A 21,199-nucleotide genomic window follows, 5' to 3' on the forward strand; every position below is an offset into this window, starting at 1 on the left:
CCCATAGTTTTTGAGGACTATTGAGAATATCCCAAACATGTTTCCCCAACATAGCTGTATTAGCCTTTCTCGTGGTCCTAATGCCAAGACCGCCCTTAAGTCTAGGCTTAGTTAAAGTAGACCAACCAACCCAATGACAAGAGTTACGACCCCACACAAAATTACGAATAATAGAGTCAATATTAGTACAAACAGAACTAGGGAGCCAAAGATTTTGCATACTATAAATAGGCATAGCAGTTATCACACTTCGAGCAAGAGTCACACGACCGGCCCTACTAAGCAAGTTGCTCTTCCAACCAGCAAGACGACCATTGATTTTATCCAAAATGTAATTGAAATCAGAGATTCTCACTCTACCCGTTAACATAGGAAAACCAAGGTACTTACCAAGATTGTATGTATGCTGGAACTCAACAATAGATTCAAACTTCATAACTTTGGATCTAGGAACATTAAGAGAAGGGAAAAACCTGGATTTTTGGATGTTTACCTTCAAACCTGAAGCCCTGCAAAAATTGTTAATAACATTTTGAACTAACCTTACCTGGGAGGCTTTAGCTTCGGTAAACAAGAGACAATCATCAGCAAAAAGTAAATGAGAGAAGGAAGGACCATTTCTCGATATCTTCACGGGCAACCACTGTCTTGTGTCAACCTTGTCTTGAATAAGAAGGGATAACTTCTCCATACAAAGGATGAAGAGATATGGTGACAAGGGATCTCCTTGCCTCAAACCCCTTTTAGGAGCGAAATTATCTAATTTTTCGCCATTCCACTTCAAAGCAAGAGAAGAAGAGGTGATGCAACACATAATAAGATTAATAATAGTAACAGGGAAACCAAATTCTTCAAGAGTTAGTTTAAGAAACTGCCAGTCCACCCGATCATAAGCTTTCTCAAAGTCAATCTTGAAAAGCAAGCAACCTTTTTTGCCTTTTTTCTTATGCATATAATGCACAATCTCTTGTGCAATAATAGCATTATCTGATGTGCCCCTTTTAGGAATAAAACTGCTTTGAAGGGGGCCAACAATTTTATTTAAGAAAGGTCGAATGCGACTAACTAAAACCTTAGAGATGGTTTTAAGAAGCACATTGCAAAGGCTGATGGGGCGAAAATCCTTAACAGTTGAAGGGACGTCAACCTTTGGGATAAGGACAATCAAGGTCTCTGCTAACTTAGGATCAATAACGCCAGTACTAAAAGCCTCAGAAACAAGATGCCACACATCTTTACCAACAGTATCCCAATAAGTCTTGAAGAAGATAGGTTGAAACCCATCAGGGCCTGGCGACTTGTAAGATTCCATGGAAAAAATGGCTGCTTTAACCTCCTCTAACAAGACCGGCTGAAGAAGAATATCATAAAGCTCTTGACCAATTTGAGGAATCTGAACCAAATTAAGACCATGAGGATGACAAGGGTCATTAGATTGGAAGAGATGCTTGAAGAATTTGGAAGCTTCTCTCTTTAAGGTTTCTGCATCAGTACACCAAACTCCTTCAATATTGAGCCCACATATCTTGTTCCTTCTTCTCCTGATCACCGTCTGGGCATGGAATACTAGTATTTCCTTTAGTGTGTTAATTTAACATTGAATACTAGTATTTCCTTTTAAGACTCCGTATTATTTTTCCTTGGAACTCTAAGACCATGTGCAATGGGAAAAAAATTGGTGTTGAATGAGGGTTTAATGTGTTGAATGATTGGAGGAAGGGTGTTGAAGATGATGTGGAGGAGGGAAGAGTTGTAAACTTTCAACATAGTTGAACCTCACCAAAGCAGACACGCGACCTCATTTTATTAGCCAAAACAGGCGCGTGAGATGCACGCGCGGGGGTTTCCATGCTCTATCAGTTTGCTTTCCTTTACACTAAATAACCAAACAAGACAAAAATCTTAGTATATCTCTCGCCTCCTCTTTCCTCATCTTCATCTTCTTCTTTTTTTCTTTCAAAAATCTCATATGGACTTATTTCTCACTTTTACTATATGTTTAAAATTTTCTTTTTGCAGATCTAGATCAGTAGATCTGATTTGTTATACCCAGATCTACCCTTTGTTGCTTCAATACTCATTCAATTTGTTGATACTAATTTTTTTATTTATTATTGATCTAAACTTTTTAATTGGATTTTCTCTGTATTTGAGTTGTTAAGACCTTCTAGAATTTTTTGGATTTTTTTTTGTCGAAACCGTTTGAATCCATCCGTTTGACCCGAAACTTGTTTAATGATAATGACCATTATCATTTCATTCAATTGCGTTGAAAATGTCTGATTATTATACGAAAAACATGTTTTGTACTTGTTTAGTTTCAAATATTAAGTTTTTAATTAACCAAATATATTATTCATTTCATACTAGTATTTTGCTAACAAATTTTTTTTTATTAACCCTCAGGTTCCTTGATGAAGGGAGCCGGAAATTCAAAGTTCGTCTGCTAGGTAAGTAAAATTTGACAAAAAATTATTTCTACTAGGAATCAAATTCGAGTTCTCATAAATGATCAATTTTTTGTGTTTTTTATTTATAGAATAAATGATCAATTTTAATGTTAGCAAAATACATGTGTGATAATGTATTTTTGAATAAAATTATTATTAGTATTTATTAAATAAACTATTTTTACAGCAATTAAATGGTGTTTTGATTATACGATATAATTACTCAAAAATATAAAACAGAAATTACAAAAGGTATTTCCAAAATTGAAATAACTCTGTTTCAATTTCAAAGTTTCAAATTTGAACTTTCAAAACAAAAAAACCGCGAAAAAAGAAAAGTAAATTGGCGAATAATGTCCATTTCCGCGCGGAATGAAAATCAAATATTGAATTAAAGCAAAGTCTCGACCGTATATCACTATCTCCTCATAAAAATATAATCAAACGGTTATAGTCGTTCCACGTCATCGATCCGCGTATAACCTCATTAGCCAATCGTAAGCGAGAACCTTTCCCTATATAATTAAATCACCGCAAAATACTTCATTCATCATCGATCATCTTCTTTATTCCAATCCCAATTTCCAATCTGAAACCCTAAATTTCGAAATTCCCAAAACGAAATCGCAATGGCACCAAAAGGAGAGAAGAAGCCAGCAGAGAAGAAACCAGCAGAAGAGAAGAAATCAACAGTAGCAGAGAAAGCACCAGCGGAGAAGAAGCCAAAGGCCGGAAAAAAGCTACCAAAAGAAAGCGGTTCTTCCGCCGGAGAGAAGAAAAAGAAGAGAAGCAAGAAGAGCGTTGAAACTTACAAGATCTACATCTTCAAGGTTCTGAAACAAGTTCACCCTGATATTGGTATTTCAAGTAAAGCTATGGGAATAATGAACAGTTTCATCAATGATATTTTTGAGAAACTTGCTCAAGAATCTTCTAGACTTGCTAGGTATAACAAGAAGCCAACTATTACTTCTAGGGAAATTCAAACTGCTGTTAGACTTGTTTTGCCTGGTGAATTGGCTAAACATGCTGTTTCTGAGGGTACTAAAGCTGTTACTAAGTTTACTAGTTCTTGAATTTGTAATGGTTTAGTTGTTGTTTATTTGGTTTTTACTTGTTGGATCTGGTTTTAGGGTTTATTAGATGTTTTAATTAGTTTATTTTTGTCTTTTTAAAGATTTAGTTGAAGAAATTGATCTAGTGGTTCTTTGTGTATGAAAATGGTGGAATTGATTATATTTGACTACTAAAATGTTTGTATGGTACAATGATTCATGTAGAAGTACTTATTTGATTAGTTTCTGGAAAGTTTTATGATCGATGGAACATATGATCGATGAACAAATGGCTTCTACCATGCTAGAGATAGTATAAATTACTAATGTCACAACTAATGCAGTTTTCTGCAAGATCAGTAGCAATTGTATAGTGAAAATAATCAGTTTAAACATCATAATTACTTAAGTTGAACAAAATGTTAGAGTTGCAGCTTACTAAAATTAATTCATGCTACAAATTAAGCAAGAAATTACTGATTATTCATCATCCTCATCATCACTTATCACAATCAATTGCCCTTTTCGACTCCTTTTCGGGTTGTGCAATTCAATCTGCATAAGAGCACGAGAGTGTAAGCAAAATACAGTATCGGCATATATCCATTATATTATTACTTATATAGCAAAGTCATATACAAACCTCTCTGTGGTATTCGTTCTCCCTCTTGCGTTTATTTGACTGGTAATTCAGCAGAAACTGTATTCCTTCATCAAATGTTTGCTCTCATATTCTTTTCATAGTTCCATAATTCTAAGATTGGGTATTCCCCACTAGGATTATTTTCATTTTTCTCTATCAAAGCTGCCACCACACCATTATATGCTGCGCTGCCAATTCTTTTCTTCAGCCAATTTAGCTTGTTATCTTCATCGTTAATTATTACTTGCTATAATAAAAAACAGGGTCTATCAAAATAGCTACGTAGCTTGGACACGACACTAATACATGTGATTACATTTAATTATGTTATTTTTTAAGTGATGATCGGTGTCAATGTGTCGGTGTCGATCCGTGTAAATGCTTAATAAAACAAGATTACTATGTGTTTAACCAAAACATACCTTAGCTACCCCATCAACTAAAACAACTTTGAATGGATTCCAATTTGGGTCCTTTATATTCTCTTTCCACAGTGAGTATAGTTTTGGACCTATAATTTCAGCTTCATGCTTATCGTACCTTTTCTCCATAGCATCAATGAATGGTTTGGTATTGAATTCCCCCATTATCTTCACACCAATATGGTTATCGTTAGTTGATATTTCTTTAATGATCTGTAAGATACAAAATCAACTAGTCTTTAATATAACCAAAGAAATAACAATTGATTACTAAACTTCAAAGAGAAGAAGATATAAGCGGGAAATTAACACTTACATCAATTAATGTTTTTCGAGCATATTGCAACTCGTCATTACTCTTACTCTCCTTAATGATTAGTCTTTTGTTAGATTCTTCTAACTTATGAAGTGAATCCTCTCTGTCCCTTAAATCCATCATCAAAACATCTAACCTCTTCCTAAGCTCTTCAATTTCTAAGTCCTTCAACAGATTTAGCGATGCATTTAGGTTCCGAATCTCCAATTCCAGCTTTTCAAGCTCAATTGTTTTAGCACATAGTTTTTCCTATTTTATTAGGATGAAGAATGAAATCAAATTTTAGTAAACAGAAAAAACTAGTAAACAACATAACTCTTCAACTAATTGTTCCATCATGAATCAAAACCGATAAATAAAGTAAAATAAAAAACCGGCTAAGAACCTTGAAACGTTGTTTATCTTTGGCAATCCATCCAAGAGGACGGTGTTGTTCTTCTTCAGATTCAGAACTTTGCATTTCATCACGGTGCTTCTCCTTCCACTCATCAAAGAACTCTTTGATATCTAAAACAATAGTCTTAATATAAGAAAATGCAGAATGCAAATAATTTATAGATTTTTCTAGTGATTTAATTTTGGAGCTCATTTTTGTGGACATAGACAAGAAAATACGGTAACAAGAGGTAGTATGGAAGTACTATTTTATAGTCATAATGTTAGTTATTTAATGTAAGTACTAATGAGGTTTTCCCATTCCTTAATTGCAATAGCATCTTTAATTAATTTCACTTAACCCAACATAATAACGTTACAACTTACATTTGTCAAAAAAAAAAACGTTACAACTTACAAGAAAGCAATAGAAGAGTCCTTTGAGTTTCTGATCAAGTGTGTCAGGTATACTTTGCAAATTACTTTTAAAAAATACTACAGTAGGAAAATAAATATCAAGGAGGAGTACTATCCATCCATATATAACTTGAGAAAATAAAATACTGAGGATTTTACATTACTAACCTTTCAATTTAGGCTTCCACGTAAGCATTATTGAGGACAATTATGACTAATCACTTACTCTTCACATTTCACCTCACAAGGACTTCAAAATTTTATCCAAATTAGTTTTTCTACTCAAAGTACCGAAGTTTAATATTTTTTTATTAAACTTGCCTGAACTGATGGGACTCACATTAACACTTTCCAATACATTTTCTATATACAAACTTTCTTACTTCTTTGAAAACAAACATTAGGACTCTTTTAGTAAGTCACTACTGATCTCTAAGAGTCAGATACTCCTAAACTCTTTTATATCTTCTACTAATCTTCTTCAACTCTATTGTTTTCAGGTTCATCATCTATTTATCTTCTGAACACGAAAGCAAGTAACTATATTTTACTACTTTTTAACTTATTCATTTACACTTAATGCATGTTATCTCATAATATGTTTTTCTTTCTTACAAGTGCATGTTTTATGTGTTTTCTTTCGATTCCTGTCACCTCCTACTTTATTTTTCCGAAAGTTACATGTTTTCACAAGTATGTGTTTCATGTTTTGTTACACAATGTCCAGATCTGGTGAAATATGCCATGTTATACCTTTAGGTTATCTCATAATATGTTTTTCTTTCTTACTAATGCATGTTTTGTGTGTTTTCTTTCGACTCCTGTCACCTCCTACTTTAAGTTGACAAAGTTACATGTTTTCACAATTATGTGTTTCATCTTTTGTTATACAATGTCCAGATCTATGCAAATATGGATGTTATACCTTTAGGTTTTTTTTTTTGTAACAAGTTCATCTTTACCACTTGTTTGACAGATCCCAAAACAATGTCAAGAGGTGTGGATAACATCAAAGACATCAATGACAATAAAGAAGTCTGGAAAGTTGCCGTCAAAGTTGATGATATCTGGACTACTACCAGATACTCCAAAGAGTATGCTGAAATGATTATTAGAGATATTCAGGTCTGACCACTTTATTATTACGATTTAATGCATATTTTGAGAGAAGGACATACAATAATATTTAGGTTACATCATAACAAGGTGATTCTATTCACGTTATGATTGGACCTAAAGAGTATAAGAAAAGGACAGACAAACTAGCTGAACTCATGAAACTAAAAACATTTACTATGACCAATTTTAGGGTCCAACCCAATGATGATAAGTTTAAACTTACTCCTCATGCTTATAAGATGCTATTCATATCTGGGACATCAATTCAGCCAAAAGATATTCCCAACATGCCCGTTTCAGCTTTTAAGTTCAAGAAATTTAAGGAAATCCAATCTTTGAAATTTGCTGAAGATATCTTGGTTGGTAAGTCATTGTTTTCGTCACAATAAGACTTTTAAAACATATCATTATATATATGTTCAACTTCAACTATAAATGACACACTTTGTTATTTCATCAGGTTCGTTGATGTGCCCTATCAGGTTCGTGTCAGTAATTTCTTTTGTTTTTTACAATTTAAAAATTCTACCTAATTTTAATTTTATTATTATTTTCAGAATTACGCAGAACTAGATCCTTTTTTTGTCGGTGAATTTTTCAATGAACTTCAAAATACATGGAAATTGGTCGATGGTAATGGGAAGGAACACCAAGCTGAGTTCAATATGTCCATAACACAACCTTTGCTTACAAATGGTTGGATAGCAATAAGGACCTTTTATAAATGGAATGGAAATCAAAATATTACTATGGTGTACTATGGTGAAAATACTTTTCTATTAATTCCTATTGATTTTTAACAAATATTCCAACATATGATTTTCCAGAATTTCATAGTTTAGGTATGAAATCTGGAAACTATCGATCTTTTGAAATTCCAATGGATCTAAAAAACACAACATCAAATGAAATGGTATTTTATCATTATTTTTACTACTTTTTCCTGTGGTTAACAATTTATGTAAAACTTTTGATTATATACTAAACATTTATTTTTTTTCCATAGGTACTATCTGATAATTTTGCCCAATTTCTCTCAATGACTAATCATTCTACAGTAAAACTTTGTGGACCTTTAGATCAAGTAATCCTTTGCAATTTACAAATCAACAAGGAGGACGATTTAACTGCTAAATTTGTCGATGGCTGGTCTACTTTTTGTGAAGTGAACAAGATTGTTGCCGAAAATCTTCTTGAGTTTAAAAGTGATGGAATTATGCAAACAAATGTACTTATTGTCAATCATATCTAATATAATAATTAGGGATCAACATTTCTATTTTTTATTTCAATGTATTGTTTTTATCTTTCATGTTATGTTTTTTCATATTTCTTTTTTTTGTCTATTGCAAATTATCTATCAATCAAAAGACATTATCAAGTCAAACTTTGTGTACCAAAAATTTGTATTAACACTTGCAATTTACTTATTTACTTATTGAATATAACGAACACAGTATTATAATTCAATTTCGTCATGGATTGAGTACCTTTTCTTTCGTTAATAATATTATTGCAACTAATATACTACTATTTAAAACTTATGTCATTACGCAAAACAAATTTAATTTTTGTCACTTTAATTGTATTCAATTACTCTTATTATTCAAATTGTTTCAGACTAATTTATTTTTTCATGTCATGTTCATTTTAGTATACCTTTTTTATCAATTTCGTTACACAGTTCTATATAATCTATTTTCATATAAACAAACCCATTTAATAGCTATTAAACTATACCAACCATTGTTGTTTTATTATTTTATTTTTTTCCATATGTCACAACGACCAATTTCAATTTTATTTTAAATATTATATTCCATGTCTAAAATTAAATCTACTTTTTACTTTATTTAATATAAATTAATGACTGCAAAAATCACATTACATTAACGCGCGGAACGCGCGTCCCGTGCGGATGCACGGGTAAGTTCCTAGTTAACTTTGGATGAAGGGAGTATTCATCTAAGTCCCAAATTGACTTGTTAAAAAAAAAAGTAGAAAGTTGTTAATACGAATAGTTAGTTTGAATTTTTTTCAAAACCATAACTTTAGTGGCTTACAATGTTGGCGATGAGGATCGAACTTAGAACTCCGTTCATACTACTCAAATCCCTCACCACAAAAACAAATCTAATTGTTTGTCATGTGAGAATTTATATTTTTCCCTGTACAAAAATTATAGGCTTAATTAGTCTATTGGTCCCTTAAAGACATTTTAGGTTTCACAATGGTCCCTTAGAGAAAAAAAAAGTCCGGATCGGTCCCTTAAAGAAAAAAAGGTCCGGATTAGTCCCTTAAAGACATATATTTTTGCCATATTGATCCTTTCCGTTAAATTTTAACTCCAAATATAACAAAAAAATTCTAATGGTTAAAGTTTTAAAAATTAATAAAGTTTTTGGTGGACCACTTATATTTAATAACATCCACAATTAAGTCTACTAAAACTAACGTTTTTTTGTAAAAAATTGACGAAAATGACCAATTGAGAAACGAATGTGTCTTTAAGGGACCAATCCTGACTTTTTTTTCTTTAAGGGACCATTGTGAAACCTAAAATATCTTTAAGGGACCAAAAGACTAATTAAGCCAAAATTATATTAGTTGAAACTGTTTGGAATTTTATCTGTGGAAAAATTGTATGATTGGGTTGACAATTTTATCCTTGTTAAAATTGTATCAAGAATCATAGGATTATAGTGTCATAGATCATACACATAGGATAGAAAGAGAGCATAATAATGTTCATGAGGTAAAAATTCATAAGAGTTCATATTTGATTGATAAAATATAGTAAATTGTTTACATTAGTGTTCTATTTATATGACTCAATTAACTAACTAATTGAGTAACCAACCTCCAACTAATTTCTAACTAATTAACTAACATCAACAAACTCTAACTATCTTAACAAATTGCAAGCCGAATAATAGAATATTTTGTGGAGAGATTGTGGTTATTGGTAGTATGAGAAGGTTGTCAATTTGATCTTGTTAAAATTGCAGTAATAAAATATTTTGTTGATGTTATAAATTGGAAAATCGATGTGAACACCATTGTTTACGAGTTAGGTGATGACAATATTTTATAATTAGACAGCGATGAGATACATTTTAAAATGATTTTGCAATCTAGGTGATAAGGTCCCCTTTATTTTGGGTTACAAACGAACAAGGATTTGGTTCCAATTGGTCGAGAATATTCAACGGTGCGGCAGTGGACAGCCCAGCAAGGGAGCAGCGTGTCTGTTGAAACGGAGAAGAGAGAAGGCACATAAGGACGGAGGGAGAGAAGAGCGATGATAGTAGCATTGGCATTGATATCTAGTGTAGTGGTGATTTTGATCAATTTGTAGTGAATGTTGAAGCAGCGCAGGAAAGAAGGAAGTTTCAGTTACTCTGTGAATAGCAAGTTCTAGAACCAAACAGTGGATAGGGCTGAGATCATGCAGCAGGCACCGCAGCAGAGGCTGCCGCTGAGGATCCAAATCGCAAGTTAACCATAATTGCTGCATCAGGGTGACAAGCAACATAAAAAAAGTTAACTGAAAACATAATTGGCTACATAAAAGCACATCAGAAACTGTTGTAAAACGGTTTACTGACTTTATAAAAAAAACAGAAAAACGAATTTTCAAAATTGGCAACGACACAAATTATTGGCTGAGTCGCGTACTAGGTCGCTTTCTTTAAGACGTTTCGCGGAACTACTCGAAGAAGTGCACTGTAGTATATCAACCGCGAAGTCCCCAGGATAAAACAGCCGTTTTCAATGAAAATACCGATAAACTACTGCACTGTAGTATCGGTCAGAATAACACCAAATATGGTACGAAATATCGAACCACTCTATTGATATACGAATATCAATTCTACGGTTTACAACCGTTCAAATATTGAAACAACAAAAATTTAACGAAGAAGAAAAAATAGAGAGGAAAGAAAGCAGTTTCTCAGAATTCAGAGAAAAAGAAAAGTGATTTAAACTGAAGAAAGTAAGTGGTATTTATAGGCAAGCAGGGAGCTGGAATCAGAGGATTTTCAGGAGCTGAATTAGCTCAGTCAAAGTTCCAATCGTGGCACAAAAATAGGGACACGCGGGACACATCATTGTTGACCGTTTAACAGATAGAAATCCGTTCAAGACTTGGTCGAAGCACATTTAACATGTGCGAATTAAGGGACACACATAAAAGAAATTTAAATTCAAAAATCTCTTTTTTCTTAGTATTAAAAAATTAATATATCACCCAAGCCCAAGCCCGGCCCGAACCGAACCGAGCCGAGCCGAGCCGGCCGGTCGGACGGACGGACGGCGGCGGCGCGCGCGCGCGTGATATTCGACATTGTGTGTGGTCTCCCTTTCTTACAAAAGTGGGTACCCCAAGGGCACACCCTTGGTTGCCAACTTGTGATATATAAACACTACCAAGTGGTGTGATTTTTCCAATGTGGGACTCAAAAGAGTCTTTTTTCAATTCACACTACACATGGTTCTAACAAATGTGTTTACTTCAATACCAAGTTTCCTCTTATTCCTTCATCATGTTCCAACAATCCCCCACTTGAATTTAAAAAAGTTGTTTCAGTCATAACGTTAAACGTTCCAGTAAGATTGTGCATAAGCGAAGGTGAGCTAAGTCTTGGAACCTTCACGTAGCCAGTAAGAGCCTGATTAAGCAAGAGTGACGTTTAGTCTTGGAACTCTATCTCAGATTTTCCTCAAACCAGCACACAACCTTTCGTAAGGTGTTTTCTAAGGCCCGTGCATTAATGGCCCTGCACGTCTATCCCAGTTTCATGAATGCTCTAGGAATTCGCCCCGAAATTCCAGAGAAACCGGCCTCAGTTCCACATTCATATAGGTGATTCTATCAAGAGTACTCCTGATGTACTCCACTCCTATAGAGTATAGATTTCACTAAGAGTTTTGCTAACTCAACCTTTCTCATTTCAGGATTCATGCTTCTCCATTTGCATGTTCATCTCATATTACTCACAACTTGTTGTTTACCCATTGGAACCTAATTCTTGGGATCTCCAGTCTTTTAGGTTGGGTTACCATCATAAGTAATTCACTTCATAGGCATTAGTCCCATCTTGACAGATGTATTTTGGACTTTCTCTCTAGCCAGTCCTTTCGTCAAAGGATCTGCTAGGTTATCATTAGTGCGTACATGATCCACTCTCACAGCACCTGTAGTGATGAGCTCTCTCACTGTGCTGTGCTTTCTTCTAATTTGACGTCTTTTACCGTTATAAAAACGATTCTCAATTTTAGCGATAGTTGCAGTACTATCACAATGGATCAAGACAGCAGGCATAGGTTTTTCCCATAAGGGAATCTCAGATAACAAGCATCTCAACCAGCTTGCTTCTTCACTAGCAGTTGCTAGTGCTATCATTTCAGATTCCATAGTGGACTGTGCCAAAATGGTCTGTTTCTTAGACTTCCATGATACAGCTCCACCGGCTATACTAAATATAAAGCCACTAGTAGCCTTGGAATCATCTGACAAGGTGTTCCAATCAGCATCACTGTACCCTTCAAGTACAGCTGGAAATCTCTGATAGTGTAATCCGAGATTCATGGTCCTTTTCAGGTATCTCATGACTCTCTCAATAGCGTGCCAATGCTCATCACTGGGTCTGCTGGTAAACCTACACAAGAGTCCCACGACATAGGCGATGTCGGGTCTAGTACAATCAGTGGCATACCTAAGACTACCAATGATGCTCGCGTATTCTGTTTGTCTTACGCTATCACCAGTGTTCTTAAACAGTTTTACACTGGGATCATAAGGTGTGCAGGCAGGTTTACAGTTAAAGTAACCGTATTTCTTTAGGATCTTTTCCACATAATGTGATTGATCTAGGGATATCCCCTTCTCAGACCTAGTGATTTTTATTCCAAGAATCACACTAGCTTCTCCGAGGTCTTTCATATCAAAGTTGTTACTCAACATTGATTTCACATTATTTATGGCAGAAAGGTTTGAGCCAAATATCAACATGTCATCTACATAGAGACATATTATAGTGCAAATGTTGCCATCACATTTATAGTAAATGCATTTGTCACTCTCATTGAGTCTGAACCCATTCAATATCATTAAGTTATCAAACTTTTCATGCCATTGTTTCGGAGCTTGTTTAAGACCATACAGAGATTTATCTAACTTGCAGACCTTAGTTTCTTGTCCATGTATAACAAACCCTTCGGGTTGTTCCATATAGATTTCTTCTTCTAAGTCACCATTTAAAAAAGCAGTTTTAACGTCCATTTGGTGTACAATTAAGTTATAAATAGCTGCTATTGAAATAAGTACTCGAATGGACGTTATTCTAGTGACCGGTGAAAATGTGTCGAAGAAATCTATATTTTCTCTTTGTCTAAAACCTTTGGCTACAAGGCGAGCCTTGTATTTTTCAACCGTGCCGTCGGGTTTTAGTTTCTTTTTCAAAATCCATTTGCAACCAATTGGTTTGCAGCCGGGAGGTAAGTCTACTAAGTGCCATGTTTTGTTAGATTCTAGAGAATCCATCTCATCATTAATAGCTTCTTGCCAAAGATCTGCATCCATCGATGACAAGGCTTCTTGAAGATTTGCTGGATCTTCATTCAATGTAAAGGTCGCATAGTCTGGACCATAGTCTTTAGCAACTCTTACACGTTTGCTTCTACGAAGTTCATTTTCTACTTCGTCATTGCTATCATCATTTGGTATCACTGGTAAGTGACTCGACTCAGGAATATTATCCTGTTCAGTGCCCCCACTATTTCTTGATTTAAAGGGAAATTTATTTTCATAGAAGTCTGCATCATTAGATTCTATGATCACTTTTTCATTTAGGTCGTAAAACCTATATGCTTTACTGTTTGCTGCGTAACCAATGAATACACATTCATAGGCTCTACTAGCGAGTTTAACTCGCTTCGGGTCCGGTTTACGGACATAGGCTAGACATCCCCAAGTTCTCAAATAAGACAAGTTTGGTTGTCTTTTCTTCAATATTTCATAAGCAGATTCGCTTCTTTTAGATTTGGGAATTCTATTCAAAACAAAGCAGACAGTCAAAATTATTTCCCCCCACCAATGTTTAGCGGCACCAGAATTTAACATAATAGCAACTACTAATTCAGTAAGAGTTCTATTCTTTCTTTCTGCTTTACCATTCATTTCAGGGGAATATGGTGCAGTCGTTTCATGTATAATTCCGTGTTGTTTATAAAAATCATTAAATAAACTAGAATTATATTCGGTTCCCCTATCACTACGAAGTCTTTTGATTTTCGTATTAAATTGAGTTTCTATTTCTTTCACAAAAATTTTGAACATGTCAAAAGCATCACTTTTATTTTTCATTAAATAAACAAAAGTATAATCTGAACAATCATCAATAAAAGTGATAAAATAACGTTTGTTATTCCTAGTCATGGTTCCATCTAGTTCACATATATCAGAATGTATAAGGTCCATTGGTTCAGATTCTCGTTTTACTGATTTATGTTTGCTCTTTGTTATTTTTGCTTGACTACAAAATTCACATTTTTCTATTTCATTAAAACTAAGTTTAGGAATTAATCCTAAGTTACTAATATTCAAGATTGAGCGTTTATTAACATGACAAAGTCTAGAATGCCAAATATTAAAATCACACAAAGAGTAAACAGAAGGAGAAATTTTATTCATAACATTAAAATCAACATTGAGTTTAAACATGCCATCAGAGGCGTACCCTTTCCCAATAAAAATACCATTCTTAGTGATGGTGTACATATCAGCCCCTATAGTTTGATTAAACCCAGCCTTATTCAAGAGGAAACCAGAAACAAGATTCTTCTTCATCTCAGGAACATGAAGGACTTCCTTCAAGATAAGAGTCTTTCCAGATGTGAACTTCAGAACCACATCTCCAACACCAGCAACATCAGATGTATGAGCATTACCCATCTGCACCTTCTTATTTTCAGCATTCGTGTATGTTTTAAACATAGCACGATCATAACAGACATGGCGGGTAGCGCCAGTATCTATCCACCATCCATCAGTACCACCGACCATATTAATTTCGGTGATCATAGCAGCATATGGCTCATCAGCCACATTCACATTAATATGTGCAAGATTAGCCGGTTTAGGCCTCTTTGGATTCCTGCACTTCTTTGATATGTGACCTGTTTTCCAGCAATTGAAGCAGTAAAATGGCTCAACAGCGTCATTTCTAGGAGGTGGTTGTTGCTGATGTTGCTTAGCAATATGGCCCCTAACCGGGTTACCATTCTTAACTCGGTTTTGAACGCGGCTCTGATTCTGATTTTTCAAAGGTTTGCCCGTAGGCTTCAGAGCTGCACCGAATTTCTTTTTATTGGTGTTAGAAACAACCAATATCTTTTCTTCCTCTTTCATATCCTGTTTCCGGGATTCTTCTTCTATACGAAGACGGGTAATCAGACCCTCAATGGAAAACTCCTTTGTCTTATGACGGAGCTGATTCTTAAAGTCTTTCCAACTGGGGGGCAGCTTATCAATAATGACAGAAATTTGAAATTGCTCATGTAAAGGCATACCTTCAGTTATTATCTCATGAGCAATCTTTTGCAGTTCATGTGACTGCACTTCCACCGACCTCTCATCAACCATCTGGTATTTCAAATACCTACTCACAGCATACTTCTTCACTCCAGCTTCCTCAGTATCATACTTCTTACTCAGAGCCTCCCACACATCACTGGCTGTGTTATAAGTTCTGTAATAATCATACAGATCATCCTCCAATCCATTAATGATATAGTTTTTGCAAACATAATCATTATCAATCCAGAGCTGCCTATCTATTTCTAGTTGCAGCGCTTTCTCTTTAAGCTGTTCTGCCGTGGCCTTGCCTTTATCTTTCTCGGCAGAGACAGCATCACCGTTGGTGTTAACGGTCTGTTCATTAGTTCCAGAAGCCGAAGCTTCAGCAGGAACCACAGGAATGAGCTGTTTCAAAACGTAGGCACATTTTTTAAGAGTCAGGAAGAAAAACATTTTTTGTTGCCAACGTTTGAAATGGTTACCCTCAAATTTAAACGGCCTTTCGGTAGCACCGACAGAAGAATTACCAATAATCTCTTCGTTTGCCATGATATTTTCGAAACGTCTTAAAATTGTTGTAAAACGGTTTACTGACTTTATAAAAAAAACAGAAAAACGAATTTTCAAAATTGGCAACGACACAAATTATTGGCTGAGTCGCGTACTAGGTCGCTTTCTTTAAGACGTTTCGCGGAACTACTCGAAGAAGTGCACTGTAGTATATCAACCGCGAAGTCCCCAGGATAAAACAGCCGTTTTCAATGAAAATACCGATAAACTACTGCACTGTAGTATCGGTCAGAATAACACCAAATATGGTACGAAATATCGAACCACTCTATTGATATACGAATATCAATTCTACGGTTTACAACCGTTCAAATATTGAAACAACAAAAATTTAACGAAGAAGAAAAAATAGAGAGGAAAGAAAGCAGTTTCTCAGAATTCAGAGAAAAAGAAAAGTGATTTAAACTGAAGAAAGTAAGTGGTATTTATAGGCAAGCAGGGAGCTGGAATCAGAGGATTTTCAGGAGCTGAATTAGCTCAGTCAAAGTTCCAATCGTGGCACAAAAATAGGGACACGCGGGACACATCATTGTTGACCGTTTAACAGATAGAAATCCGTTCAAGACTTGGTCGAAGCACATTTAACATGTGCGAATTAAGGGACACACATAAAAGAAATTTAAATTCAAAAATCTCTTTTTTCTTAGTATTAAAAAATTAATATATCACCCAAGCCCGGCCCGAGCCGAGCCGGCCGGTCGGACGGACGGCGGCGGCGCGCGCGCGCGTGATATTCGACATTGTGTGTGGTCTCCCTTTCTTACAAAAGTGGGTACCCCAAGGGCACACCCTTGGTTGCCAACTTGTGATATATAAACACTACCAAGTGGTGTGATTTTTCCAATGTGGGACTCAAAAGAGTCTTTTTTCAATTCACACTACACATGGTTCTAACAAATGTGTTTACTTCAATACCAAGTTTCCTCTTATTCCTTCATCATGTTCCAACAGAAACAAATGAAGGTATCCACTTCAATGACTGCTACCTAGCTATCTAAGGATAATTTGATTTTGTATCCGACATCAACCAAAGCCTATTTTGATTTCATCAACTCTAGAGACTAACTCTAAGAGAAACTAATTGAGGCTTAAACTACAAATTATAATACTGAAAAAATTAGTCTTTTTTGGCATGTACACTGTTTCATATCCATTAGCAATGAACTTGCTACAACTTCAATAGCAAGTATATCTGCTATATAACTTAAAAAAATAAAATTGAATGGAGGGTGCTACTGAATAGTACAATCAAAATGTTAAATTCCCAATTGAACTGAATCAACAAATGTAAACAAAAGTAGGAGATGGTTGATGCATTAAACTTCCAAAACATTTGGTATAAACATTTCTTAAGCAGACAATTTCATCACTGCATAATTGTTCCTAGACTTCATGCACCTAAGTAAACAACATAGGTTATCAAATACATACAATAAGCCACTTCACACAGTAATGACTCATCAATGTCATCAAGTCTCACAAGATTCTCAGGATCAATATTAACATGCAATTGTATGCCTAAAAGAACATACCCTTCTTCACCATTGATTAATATATAAATTTCAATTTTTATCAAATTATAAGACAACAAAATGAGAGCAAAAATGCAGAAAATTGATTCCAAACATGCATACTACTATATGTTCATACTTATAAAACCCCAGATTTTTTTGTCAAAATTAAAGAAACTTCATCAAATTGAACAATTAAATTTAATTAACATGTTGACCCAAAAAAAAAAAATTAATTAACATCTAAACATAAGAAAATGTGAGAAGGAATTAGTAGAATGAAGAGACAAAAAAACTCAACATTCTGTGGATTCCATCTCTACGGTTGTCTGGCCGCTGCCCAATTACAACAAATCCACCAAAATTTCTGAAAACATTTTCATGTTAATCAGAAACAAGCAGTAGCTATAATCAAGCTTTTCCTATAAGCACTGAATCTTCAACAAGAAAACAACAAAACTGTTTCCTCGTCCAAAACAAAATAAGTGCTAAACAAAAAACCCAACAATATGTAACCAAAAAAAAAAACCAACAATAATCAAAACAATTAAGTTAATAATCATAAAAAACAATTAAAAAATTAAAAGATTAAGGGGCTCATATCTCAAGTGTAAATTTTGAAGTCTATCACTGTAGGAAAAAAAAACCCAATTGAATAAAAGGGACAGTAAGAGAAAGAGGAAGAGAAGAAAAAAGCGAAGATAGAATCTGAGATACCAAAGCCAAAACCCTTTGGTGAAAAGGGTGTGGCGGCACCATCAAGTTCAGATCTTCTATATATTATTTTTTTTTTGTTTTTTTTTTGATATTTTGGTAGAAAATGGATTGTGATTTTGTGAGGGAATTGGGTATTTTCCTACTAAAGGCCTCTCTCATTATAATCATCGCCACCTTTGTTTGTACCTTCAGCAGAAAAGCTGAAGGTGAAGAACAATGGAGATAACCTACGCATTATATAGAGCACCACCAACCATTTTTAGGGTTTCATTTTTGGTAATTAATTCATTTTTGTCAAAAAAAGTTCACCTAATTTTTTTATTTTTTTTTGACAAAAATTAAATTATTGCATTATTTTTTAATGGTATTTTTAGTAAAAAACATTCATTATCTTGTTATTTGAACAAATCAATTTTTTTTTCTTCCTTTGAGCAAAGACAAACTAAACAATGTGACAGATCTGATAGATATTTAGGTCTCTTAATTGTTTGATTTTGAGTTTAAAATTTGACTGGTGCATGGAAGAAGTCAACCATTAAATAAATCTCAATTAAAAGATTAGTCTATACAATTGAATATATAAAATATCTTTAGTGTACAAAAAACAGACAAATTGGACGACAATCATCGTGAAGCCACTCCCACGACTAATGTGAGCAAGACATTGATCATAAATCATCAAAATAAACTAATGCTCAATCATATAATCATTTTCATAAAAAATGTTCCAATAACATGGCTAATGCTACGGTGGATCACCTTCACAACTGGTCCATCGTGGACAAGTGATCTACCGAATATGAATTTTATGAAATTCACTGTTGGATTGAAAATTTATATCGTATAGATCATCCATAAATTTTTAAATTTTTTTTGAAAATCATTTGATATGTTATTGAGACACATCAAGATTAAACATCTTGATGTGTCTCAATAACATATCAAATGATTTTCAATTTTTCTAAATTTTTCTATGAATGATCTATATGATAGAAACTTTCAATCCAACGGTGAATTTTGTAAAATTCGTATTCGTTATAATGTTATTCATGACTGGTCCACCATGATCACTTGATGAAGTGATCCATATTAGAATGACAAATGCTAAATAGTGCCCCCGGGGCACTCTTTAAGCCCTTAAATAGTAAGCTTTTATAGAATTTTTATCGAAATGCGTAAAGTCAACGCATTGAAAATTGTAATGTTTAACTTTTTGAATAAAAAGTTTCTTTAAATGGAATGCTTAAAGAGTGCCCCGGGGGCACTCGTTAGCAAGACCCTATTAGAATTTATCCCAATAACATTTCTTATTGGAAACATGGTTGATCGAAATGATAATATTATCCTTGTATTTTTGTCTCATAAAATATGTTCCAATAACAATTCTGTTTTAAAAATTACAAGTCTCCCATCCCTCTCTCTCACACGTAAAACTCATTTTGAAAACGGGGGAACTAGAAAATTTCATGCACACGCCTTTCCTTCGTATCCCTCCCTGAAAATGCGATGCAAACCACAACCACTCTCATCTTCTCCTCTCTATGACTGGTCACCGGCGACAAGTCACTTACCAGGCCACTCTCCCTCCCTAACGAAGCTTTCTTTGTATTTGTTTTTACAAAATTGGAACTTGAAAGGTAAGGCTTTTTTGGACTGTTTTGTTGATTGAATAGGTGATTGCAATTTGCATATTCCCTTTTGTTTCGATTATTTTGTTGATTGTTGATTGAGTTGTTGAATGAGTGATTGCACATTCTCCTTTTATTACTTAGATTGTTTTGTTGAATGTTGATTCTTTTGTTGAACGGGTGAGTTGAATGAGTGACTGCACATTTTGCCCTTTTGTTTAAATCTGTAGCAAAAAACTCATCACGAGCAAATGAACTTAAAACGCTACTATACACTGCTTTGACCAAAGGACAGTCACAAACTAAGAACCATCTAACACGAACACCTGATACGACACAAATACAAACACAGCTTAGGAGGAGGCATGACATGTATGGTTGACAACATTTGCATAAGCCAATCCACTACTAGCATTTCCACTTTCCATGCTCCTTGATTGATATTTAAGCCTTAAGGTATACAAATTTATTTAAATGAATGACAACTTTAAGGGCACCTTTTTGTTGAGACTACAAAAGTCTATTTAAATGAGATACCAAAAACAAATTAATTTTAGATATTGAATCTCTAACAGCATACTGTATTTAAAAAAAATTCAATTATCTCAACTATATCACATGTGTATTGTTAATTTTTTTATGTCATCCACTATTACATCCACTTCAAATATTATTTTACGAAAACTCATTTCATTTGGCTTTGGCTATCATGAAACACTTAGTCATATCTTTCACGGTGCACAACTAAATTTTAAAGGTAGATTAAAATGTTCTATAAGATATTATTATGGTCTATCCCACACTTGATTATTTTACCCTCTCTCCATTTTCTCGTCCTTTCCTGCTCTTCTGTCACAACAACTGTGCCTCCACAACTTTACACTGTTCCACCTCACTGTGAAGCCTCCGCCACTTTGATCTTTATCCTAAAAAACTTGTAATTTTTAACAAGATTTCATAGATCTGGACATTGGTACTCACATGAGATGTTTGATGATTTATTTTAATTTTACGAATTTTTGATAATTTTTTATTAAAAATAAGAGGTGTTCCACCCTTAAGAGGTGTTCCGTGCGGTGATGTTTTTGTTATGGAGGAGCTCTTGCTCCGTCCACCGTCATGGTGCCACCGGTGCACATGATCTCCGGCCAATCGCACGGAAAAGACGGTGATGTTTAATTTATCTCTGTTAAGCTTAAGAAACTAAGAAGATACTGAAATAAATAAATAAATAAATAAAGAATAAAAAAATGTAAACAAAGAATAAAAAAAATGTGCACCATCGTTGCCTAGATTGGGAGGATGGAAGAGGAAGAGAAGAGAGTGGATTATGTGTGTAGGGATTACCAGAATATTTCGTGGACTTTATTATCTAATGGTATGGAATGGTCTTGC

At 34.4% G+C, this 21,199-nt stretch overlaps 3 protein-coding genes and 1 non-coding gene across 4 annotated transcripts; 2 read left to right on the forward strand and 2 right to left on the reverse strand.

Moving 5' to 3' along the window:
- The first annotated feature begins 3,005 nt into the window (after positions 1-3,005).
- On the forward strand, positions 3,006-3,715 carry LOC123918248 (probable histone H2B.1). Its single transcript, XM_045970244.1, has one exon. The coding sequence runs from the start codon at positions 3,080-3,082 to the stop codon at positions 3,524-3,526; it is 447 nt and encodes a 148-aa protein (XP_045826200.1). The 5' UTR covers positions 3,006-3,079; the 3' UTR covers positions 3,527-3,715.
- A 270-nt stretch (positions 3,716-3,985) lies between these two features.
- Positions 3,986-5,874, reverse strand: LOC123913370 (protein INVOLVED IN DE NOVO 2-like). Its single transcript, XM_045964088.1, has 5 exons — positions 5,847-5,874; positions 5,272-5,393; positions 4,887-5,135; positions 4,571-4,783; positions 3,986-4,060 (listed from the first exon to the last, which is right to left on the reverse strand). The coding sequence occupies exons 1-5, from the start codon at positions 5,872-5,874 to the stop codon at positions 3,986-3,988; spliced, it is 687 nt and encodes a 228-aa protein (XP_045820044.1).
- Positions 5,875-7,611: 1,737 nt separating this feature from the next.
- Positions 7,612-8,068, forward strand: LOC123918249. Its single transcript, XM_045970245.1, has 2 exons — positions 7,612-7,710; positions 7,804-8,068. The coding sequence occupies exons 1-2, from the start codon at positions 7,642-7,644 to the stop codon at positions 8,047-8,049; spliced, it is 315 nt and encodes a 104-aa protein (XP_045826201.1). The 5' UTR covers positions 7,612-7,641; the 3' UTR covers positions 8,050-8,068.
- A 9,646-nt stretch (positions 8,069-17,714) lies between these two features.
- LOC123919256 lies at positions 17,715-17,875 on the reverse strand. Its single transcript, XR_006813165.1, has one exon. It is a non-coding gene; the product is annotated as a small nucleolar RNA snoR143 (small nucleolar RNA).
- Between the last annotated feature and the right edge of the window lie 3,324 nt (positions 17,876-21,199).

This window comes from Trifolium pratense, linkage group LG3 (assembly GCF_020283565.1).
Source record: "Trifolium pratense cultivar HEN17-A07 linkage group LG3, ARS_RC_1.1, whole genome shotgun sequence".
NCBI classification, from domain to species: domain Eukaryota; kingdom Viridiplantae; phylum Streptophyta; class Magnoliopsida; order Fabales; family Fabaceae; genus Trifolium; species Trifolium pratense.